Source organism: Phaseolus vulgaris, chromosome 10 (assembly GCF_000499845.2).
Source record: "Phaseolus vulgaris cultivar G19833 chromosome 10, P. vulgaris v2.0, whole genome shotgun sequence".
Lineage (NCBI taxonomy): Eukaryota > Viridiplantae > Streptophyta > Magnoliopsida > Fabales > Fabaceae > Phaseolus > Phaseolus vulgaris.
This window is the reverse complement of record NC_023750.2, coordinates 5,606,044-5,615,987: the sequence shown is the minus strand read 5'-3', so window position 1 is coordinate 5,615,987 and position 9,944 is coordinate 5,606,044. Positions and strand designations below refer to the sequence as shown.

Sequence of the window (9,944 nt, the reverse complement as noted above, 5' to 3'; positions counted from 1 at the left end):
ATAAAATTTCTAAATTACTCATTCTATAGGCTCATGCTGGTTTCTTATATATTAATATTTACATTGTAATTTTATTTTTATATTCTTATTTTCTAATTATATATATATATATATAATTTCAAAAGTTTTTAAAAATCCTTAGTAAATACAAAATCATAAATTATTTTATTTTCTACTTAAATAAAAATATAAAATAAATAAAAAATTTCAGTTTTTCAAAATTCTAAATGAATAAATATCCAAAGATTTGTAATATGATTCTTAGATGGAATAGGAAAATCAATAAAATTTCTAAATTAATCAAAATTCTAAATAAATGCATATCTTAAATTATACACGGGGACACGGACACGGGAACACAGGGACACGCGGACACGGATCTATATATTATATAATTATGAATTATATAAATTGACAATAAATATTTATGTGCACAAGTATGTTCCAGATTATTTTTTGAACCAGAAATATGTTTTTCATGACTGATTCACAAAGATTTGTTTCTTATTTTTATAATCATAATAACAATTTACACAATAAAGTTTGTATTTTTAGAAAATTAATGTATTTTTCCTTTTCAAAATTGTGTTAAAATCGTACTAGAATTGTCAGAATTCTAACAAATACTTTTTGAATTGGACACTTCACGGATACATGACTTACAGGTGTCATACGAGTGTCAGTGTCCGATACGAATATCGGACACCGACACGCCATTTAAAAGAAGTGTCTGAGCTTCATAGCTACTAATATATATTACAAATTTATAATAAATTAAGTTAATTTTTTTAACATTTTAATTTCATTTGCTTAATTTTACAATTTTCATATGTAAAAGAATAATATTTTTTTAATTATAATATTAATATTTATATATAATAAAATGTTGTAAAATTTTCCTTGCGTTGCACGGGTCAACATACTAGTATAAGCTAAAAGGAGAAAGCTGAAAGGCCCAGAAACACACAAAATTACAAAAAGCCCAACTTAGCAGCAGAGCAATTCGCTCAAGCAAGCCCATTCTCGCATGAGCGAGAATGCTCCAGTGGTCGCGCTAAAAATCGACGCCTTTCTCGTTTGAGCGAGAAAGCGCCAGAACCATTAAGTCATTTTATGTTTTAATCAACAAGTCCATTAGCGCGACGCAAGAAGTCACCTAACCCTAGCAAATTAGGTTAAATAGGGGGCTTGAGGCTCGATCCTAGTGTGCAAGACTGAGAGGAAAACACCATTGAGTGTCTTGTAACCCAATTGGGAGAATAAAAGGTGTTAGAAGATGTGTGACTAATTCTACCTTGTGGATTTGGAAGTAATCTATTCGATCTCTTATGTATTGAGGTGATATATGAAATTAGATGTACGTAGTGGCAACATTGAACATGAACAACCGCTGGCAGTAACCACGAGGAGGAGGAAAAATAAGAACACTAATTGTACAAGCAAGAAACATGCCCAAAAATCCACTAAAATAATTGGTAGTTAAAACTTTGGTAGCTAATTCAATACTAATTTAAAAACTATTTAACAATAATAAAAACTAATTTAGTAACCAATTTTTTTTATATTCTATAAAATGATTTCTAATTTAGTCATTATAACAATTAATTATTTTTTGTCTCTAAAATTGATTTCTATTTTATGATTTTTTTTAATTTATATTTATTACATATATAATTTATTGGTAATATTTAGGTAAATTTAAATATAAAATATAAAATATAATAATATTTCTTTATAAATGTTAATAAAATATTTTTTTAATATTAATGACGAAATATTTTAATATTCTTTAATGCTGTTAACAAATTTTTATATAAGCATAAAAAATAATATTTAATTATATTTATTATAAATAATACATATTAAATTATAATAATATTAATTATTATTATTATATTTATTAAATATAATACATCGTAAAAAGGAATGAGAATAGTTACTAATTATTATTATTATTCAATATAATACATAGTAAAAATGAATGATAATGTCTTTTAATTACATTTATTAAATATATAATTTATTGGTAATATTGGTAAATTTAAATATAAAATATAAAATATTTTTTATACTAATTAATAAATAATTTTTATTAGAGGAATCAGATAGTAAAATTTCTTTAACTAATATGTCCTTTTATACTTTTATTAAAATTCTTTCTATCAAATAAAATAGTAAATGGAAGGTGACTTCTTAATATATTATTAAATGATTACAAATATGTATTCCTATATAAAAAAAATTATAAGGTGTAATATCTAAAAAGATTTAAATTATAAGATTCGGATTTTTAATAAAATATTAAATTTTCTGTTGAACTCCATTTTAAATTAAATTTTAATACTTTTAGTTTTAATCCAAATAAATTACACTAATATTTACAGTATATAAAAGTAATATGTTTATTAAAAGAATAATATTGTTTTATTAAAATTATTTCGATAAAGACTTTTGTTATTGTTATTAAGCCGTGTGAAGAACTTAGAGTCATATATAGTACTATTTAATTCTATTATTTTGAAAGTAAATTTATGTTTAAATACTAACAATTTTGTTTTTATAGAAAACGTGTTTCTTTAATTATTATGTGAACATTTCATAAACTTATCTAACTGTGATATTTTCACACAAATAAAAGCAATAATTTTTTTTTGAAATAATTTTACAAAAGTAATCTCATTATCACAGCTTTTGATTTTGCTTTGATAGTGTTTTATGGATAAAATTTAAAGTTCATACCATACAAGTTTTAAAATATTGTTACTCTCCTTAAAAGACAGCATTTATAAATTAATGATTATATAGATCTTGAGCATTTAATTTTGTTTTTCCAATTACATAATGAAGAATCTATTTAAACCCTATATAAATCCTTTCACAAATAATCCAAAATAGTGTTATTCCTGAATTTGTTAAAAATGCAAAGGTTAATCACTTGTATCTTGATTCTAGGTTTTATTTCAGCCACATTCAGCAATGCTGAAACCCAAGTAAAATTTTTTAATGTGATGGATTTTGGAGCTCATGGTGATGGCACAAGTGATGATTCAAATGTATTTCCCTTTTTTACTTTCTTACTCTCTTTATCTCACTTCATATATATCTCTTGCTTTCTTCATTCTTGGTTTTGCTTCACCTTAATTATTTAAATAAATAAATAAATCCCATATCTTTAAAATATATGGTTTACTTTTAAAATATTGATCTTTTAAATATCAATCTCTCACCTTATTTAAACTTTAATATCATTTTAATATTAATTAGAATGTGTTTATGTTTATTTATTTTAATTATTTTTTTATTCTGTTGGAGATCTCACATCGATTAGAGATTAGAGTCTTTCATAGTATATAAGTGGGTGCAAACCTCAACCTTATGAGCTGGATTTATGGGGTTGAGTTAGGCTTAAAGTCCACTTCGTAATATATTCTAATCGACTTTATAATATACATGTTTATGGTTGGATGGTCTTGATACTTTCTATATATTTTTTCCACATGCTATTTTTTTTTTTGTTTTTTTTTTATTTTATTGTATAAGGGTTAAGACATCTTTGATTTTTTTTAATTTTATTTATTTATTGTTGATAAAAAATAATAATGTTTGTAAAATTAATGTAAGAATTGATTTTTTTTTCAAGAATCTTTGAATGTATTTGAAGTTGATTGTAATATTTTTTTTTTGTTCTAACCATGAAGTGATCCTTAACCATATGTGTTCTAATTGATTGTAGGCAATTGCAAAAGCATGGCAAGGTGTGTGTGAAGATCAAGGGCCAGCAAGTCTACTTATACCTTTAAGCAAAATATTTTTGGTGAAAAGATTAAACATAAGTGGTCCATGCAAAACCCCAAATGTTGGCATTAAGGTATGACTAACCAACAATATTTGATAACATCATTATAAAGTGTTTCAATACAAAAATGAATTTTTTTTTTCATTTGAAAATGATGATTTTTGAGTATCACAATTCTCATATATAATCAAAATATGTTTAGTTAATACATTATTTTAAGAGTGTTGGTATATGCTTTATGAATCACATCAATTATTCATCACATTTAATTTCTTTTACTAGATATCCAAATTGTTTTCATTGATTGAAATATTTATTGTATATACATCATTTATTCAACTAGAGTAAAAGTTCAAAAAAAAATTATTTATCAATACTAAAAATTAATAAATATGAAGTATTTTAGATATTTCAACTCTAGTACAAAACTTTAATTATCTAAAAATCTTAAATTTATTCTCTAACTTTCTAACAAGAAATTCAAAAGTACTTTAACTCTTTATTAATTTCAACTCGTGAGAAAGAAACCAACTCAAACAAACCATTTTTCCATGATTTCCAAATATAGATTTCTTGATAGTTTTATACTGAAATACTCTTAAAATGTATTTTTTTTTTGTCGATAAAAAATTATCTACATGATGATGAAAGTCTGATAGTTTTCTTCTTTTTTTTGTTTTGTATTTTTCTCCAAATTTGTTGCAGTTTGAAGGGAAAATAGTAGCTCCATCTATGAATGAATGGGTTGGTGATTCTTTTAGTTGGATTCAGATATTTAATGTAAATGGTCTAACAATTGATGCTGATGGAGGAAGCATTGATGGCAATGGTTCTACTTGGTGGGAGAAATGCAGAAAATGCAGAAGACCAACAGTATGTAAAGTTTTCACTTCGGTTCTTATGAATAAGATTACAGTTTTTTTTGTTAATCTCAATGCCTTGTTAGTGAAAATTTTGATATGAATGTGATGCAGTCCTTGCGTTTCCATGGTTGCAATGGTCTTACTGTGAAATCTCTGAGTATGAGTAACAGCCCTGGAGCTCACATATCTGTAAATGGCTTGGATGGTGCACTCTTCTCTCAGATCAATATCAATTCTCCTCCAAATAGCCCTAACACTGATGGCTTTGACATTGCTGGTTCCAAAAATGTAGCAATTGAAGATTCCACTCTTGCAACAGGTAAACTAAGAAGAACAACAACATGCTTCTAAACACTTTACTTGCAGTTTTAAGATGATAACATGGAGAAAATGCTTAAAATATAGATGACAAACAAATATCTTATTCAGAGTTTTTGCATTTTTTTTTCATAAATTATGATTTTTTTGAATAATTTCTTTTGCAAAAATAGATAAATTGTACATTATCGGAACTATTTTAGAGTGGTGTACGATTTCAATTGTTGTTTTACGTTGAAATTATATGATTTATGTATGACTTTCACTCTACAATTATCTAAATGGTTTTTTTTACTAGAAATAAAAATAATAATAAATATGAACCATTTCAGGAGTGATAAGTTTTATACAAAATTGTACTTTATCTTCCTCCTACCAAGAGATGCCTACCATACTAACAAAGCCACACAGCCAAATAAAATAAAAATTCTCAAACAAGGCATCTAGAAACTAGCCTCATACAAGCCAAATAGGTCAAAACACCAACTAGAATAAGAGAACAAACCAAAATGAGATTTTGAAGAAATCCAAGACCAAACCTTTACTTGAACCATTGCGAACACTTCAGACGCGCCAGCAACGCCCCTTTTAAAGATGACATTGTTCTTGTGCTTTCAGATTTCACTCACTACTCCAACCCAAATTACACTCCAAATATCATTAACCGGACCTGAAGCATTGCACATCCTAAACTGTACAAAATTTGACACAGGATTGTTGTGAAACACAAGCGACACACCAAGCCACCCAAAACAATGACTCAAAAATTATCTAAATAGTATACAACCTATCATTTTTATAAATAAAAAATTCATCAAAAATTGTAATTTGTAAAAAAAATTACATTATTTTCGTGAAAAAAAAACTTTTTCAGTTTATAATAAAATTTGAGTGTGCATTTTAAACTAATTAGTGTGTGAAACACTATATTTGACCTTGTCTTTCTAAGCAGGTGATGATTGTATTGCGATCAATGGTGGTTGTTCTTATATCAATGCCACTAGACTTGTTTGCCAAGGAGGCCATGGAATAAGGTTTGTATAAAAATTTATCATATAGTTTCTGCAATGTTAAATTGCACTTAAAAATTCATGTATGAATGAAGTTAAATATCTGATGGAATTGTGTGCATGAGATCTAATGAAACATGTCTGAATAACTCAGCATTGGAAGCCTTGGTAGAAATCAATCTCATGAGACAGTTGAAGAGGTACATGTATGAAATTGCAGTTTCATTGACACTACAAATGGTGCAAGAATCAAGACATGGCCGGTGAGTAACTCATATATAATGCTTCTATATGATCCTTAAGAACAAATACAATTCACTAATCAGTTAATATAATACGAAAATACATAATTTGAAAATGAAAATGAGAACACAAAATAGGGTAGAACAAAGTACAAAAATCACACACAAAATTCACTCTGATTAGATTATAATTAGTCTACGTCTTTGTTATGATAATTTATGAGATTTATAATTTGAAATTTTTCTCTACATCCTCCTAGTGAAATTCTCAACTTTTATATTAAAGAGCAACTCTCTAATTCAAGTTTTAAAGTAGAAGACACAAAATAATCGTCTTACAACTTTCTACTAAAGATGTTTCTCATACAAACCAAACACGTGTATAGTGGTTCAATTTCAAAATAACATAAAACACTAACAATTATAGAAAATTTGAATAGAAGGACTAGACCATCCAAAATAACAATTATTCAACATACGCTAATATCCATTTAGACGATGATACCCATCGGATGGTCTTGAACCACTGGACAGTCTCAAATAGTTTAACACATCTAAATAGTATAAGAAAACTTGAACTTATGAACCACTTTATTGTTAACTTTCATTAGGATATATTTAATTCATCTTTCAGTGTCTCATGATACCAATTTAATTATTATATATCTTTATATTCTCTGATTTGATGCAGGGTGGATCAGGCTATGCAAGAAAAATCACGTATGAGGAAATCATACTAGAAGATGTTCAAAATTCAATTATTATAGACCAATTCTATGGGATTAAAACTCCAAATGAAGTGCCAAATAAAGTGGTATACATTTGAATTTGCATTCACATTACTATTTCAAACGTGATTTCAACAATTTTTCATCATGACTTGCTAATCGTGATTTGAAATATGTTTGGAAACAGGAAGATGCAGTGAAGGTGAGTGAAGTGACTTTCAGAGGGTTCAAGGGCACTTCTGCCAGTGCCAAGGCAATTAACTTGAACTGTAGCCCATCTGGTTGTTTCAACATTACATTGGATCAAATTTTCATTGTCCCTTCAAAATCAATCAAAATAGCTTTTGCCTTTTGCAAGAATATGGTTAATGGGACGTTTGTAGACACTGTTCCAAAAGTATCTTGTGTATAAACACTACAAAAAAATCATGAAAAGAAACGAATTTTAAAGACTAAAAATAATTAGCTATTATAGTGACTAAATTAGAGACCATTTTAAAAACTAAAAAAAAAATAGTTTCTAAATTAGTTTATATTATTGTTAAATAATTTTTAAATTGGTATCTGATTAGTTACCAATGTTTTAACTACCAATTATTTACGTTCTAAATTTGGTAGCAAAAATCTTGGTAGCTAATTAGATACCAATTTAGAAATCATTTAACAATAATAGAAACTAAATTAGAAACCATTTTTTATTTAGTTTCTAAAATGGTCTCTAATTTAGTCATTATAACAACTAATTATTTTTTTTCTCTAAAATTGAGTCTTATTTCATGATTTTCTTGAAAGTGGTGGATATAATATAATGGAAGGGAAATTTAGCTTTTGTTAGATACTCCCTATATTCATGGCATTTTGTCAGCAGAGATATTGTGAATTTAGTGTGTTTTTTTATTTACTTATTTTCTTCCTACTGTTCCTTACTTACAAAATCCCCAAATGATCATAATCATATAAGTTTTACATAAAAAAAATTATTCCAAGAAAATTATTGAATAGAAACTAAATTTAAATATCAAAATAATTAGTTACTATAGACTAATTGGAGATTATTTTATCAACTAAATTAATGATTGATATCTGAAATAGTTTCTATCATTCATAAAAATTCATGAAGTAGTTTTTAGATTGGTATCAATCCATTAGCTATCAAAATGTTAGCTTCTAACTACTTTATATTCTAAATTAATCTTTTAAAAACTAATTTATAATATAAAATATTAGTAGTTAATACTTTATATCTAAATTAAATATCAATATAAAATATTAGTAGTTAATACTTTATAAATATTTATTAATAATAAAAATAACTTTAAATATTAATAATTTATTAGTCTCTAAAATAATATTTAATTTAATTAATATAATGACTAATTAATTTTTTGTCTTTAAATTTATTTAATTAATGTTTTTTCTTATAGTATAACATGAGCTACGATTTAAAATAGCTCCTATTATTCTCTTAAATTCAAAACTCTCAATATCACATCGATGTTGATAAACAATAGCAAAAAAACCGCAAGCTGATGCATTTTAACGATGATAGAACATATCTAGTGGATATATTTTCTTAGCTTGATTGTTGTTTGCGTGAGGAAATTTGATTGTAAATATGTTTGTGGGTCTTTGGTTGTATCAGGGGTTGTTTTGTTTGTATTATGTTTTGTCCTCTTTTTACTAAAGACCGATTATAAGGACATTGTTAGAATAGATGATGATTTCTTTTAATGTGACCTACCTTTCCTTTTCAATCTTGAGGATTTGTTTGGTGGTTTAAAGAGTGTGAAATTTATATGTAGGTCAAGTGTTGAGCAGATTGTCCTTGATAATTTTTTATATAAGAGTTGGGACACTCCTGAAGTGTTTCATTTTATTTTATATATTTTTTTACGGATATACATTGTTAGCAATCTATCAGTCAATATCCACTTTGTCACTTCTAAGTAAAAAACTATATTTAAAAAAACATTTGAAACCAAATTCAAGTTTAGACCGGAGAAGGTATTAGTATATTGTGACGTCCATCCTAAGACATTTATCTTTAATTAAATATAAAAAAATAATGAAACTTTAAAATATTTGCTTCATTTTATAAATTATCAAAATTAAAATATTTATTAATCATTTAAATTTTGATAAAATACAAAAATATTTATTTGAACTGGTAGATGATTGACCTTATTTTTATGTATTGCATTTTAGGAAAAGTTAAGATTATTATAAGAAAATCATTAAATAGTGACTAAATTTTGAGACAATAAAAAAGTACTTAGTCACTATATTGACTAAATTAGATAAATTATTGTATCTAAAATGATTTCTATTATTAATAAAAACTTTATAAAATAGTTTCTAAATTGGTATCTAAATTAGCTACCAATATTTTACCTACTAATATTTTAGTTTCTAAATTAGTCTCTAAATATTAATAGAGACTAATTTAGAATATAAAATAGTAAGTAGCTAAAACATTGGTAGCTAATGGTTCACTACAAGAAAATCATGAAATAGAAACCAAGTTTTAAAGACCAAAATAATTAATTGCAATGATAACTAAATTAGAGACCATTTTAGAAACTAAAAAAAAAAATTAGTTTTTAAATTAGTTTATATTATTGTTAAATAGTTTCTAAATTGGTATATAATTATTTCAATTAAATAAAATAGTAAATAGTAGGTGACTTCTTATTTTGAATAGTAAATATATTCTTAAATGGTTATTGGCTATCTAGAAAGATTTAAATTGTAGGACTCGATTTTTATTAAAATATTTAATATTCTGATGATCTGAAATTTTAATAGTTACCTTTAGTTTTAATCCAAATAAATTACACTAATGTATTTTAAGTATATAAAAGTAATATGTTTATTAAAAGAATAATATTATTTTATATATTAAAATTATTTCAATAAAAGACATTTATTGTTGTTATTAAACTGTGTGAAAAACTTAGAGTCATATTTAGCACAATTTAATGCTATTA

General features: G+C 25.4%; 1 protein-coding gene across 1 annotated transcript; it reads left to right on the top strand.

The window, feature by feature from the left end:
* Positions 1 to 2,910: 2,910 nt before the first annotated feature.
* LOC137813204 (probable polygalacturonase At3g15720) lies at positions 2,911 to 6,254 on the top strand. Its single transcript, XM_068615388.1, has 5 exons — positions 2,911 to 3,053; positions 3,734 to 3,868; positions 4,502 to 4,669; positions 4,771 to 4,978; positions 6,142 to 6,254. The coding sequence occupies exons 1-5, from the start codon at positions 2,919 to 2,921 to the stop codon at positions 6,252 to 6,254; spliced, it is 759 nt and encodes a 252-aa protein (XP_068471489.1). The 5' UTR covers positions 2,911 to 2,918.
* Positions 6,255 to 9,944: the final 3,690 nt, after the last annotated feature.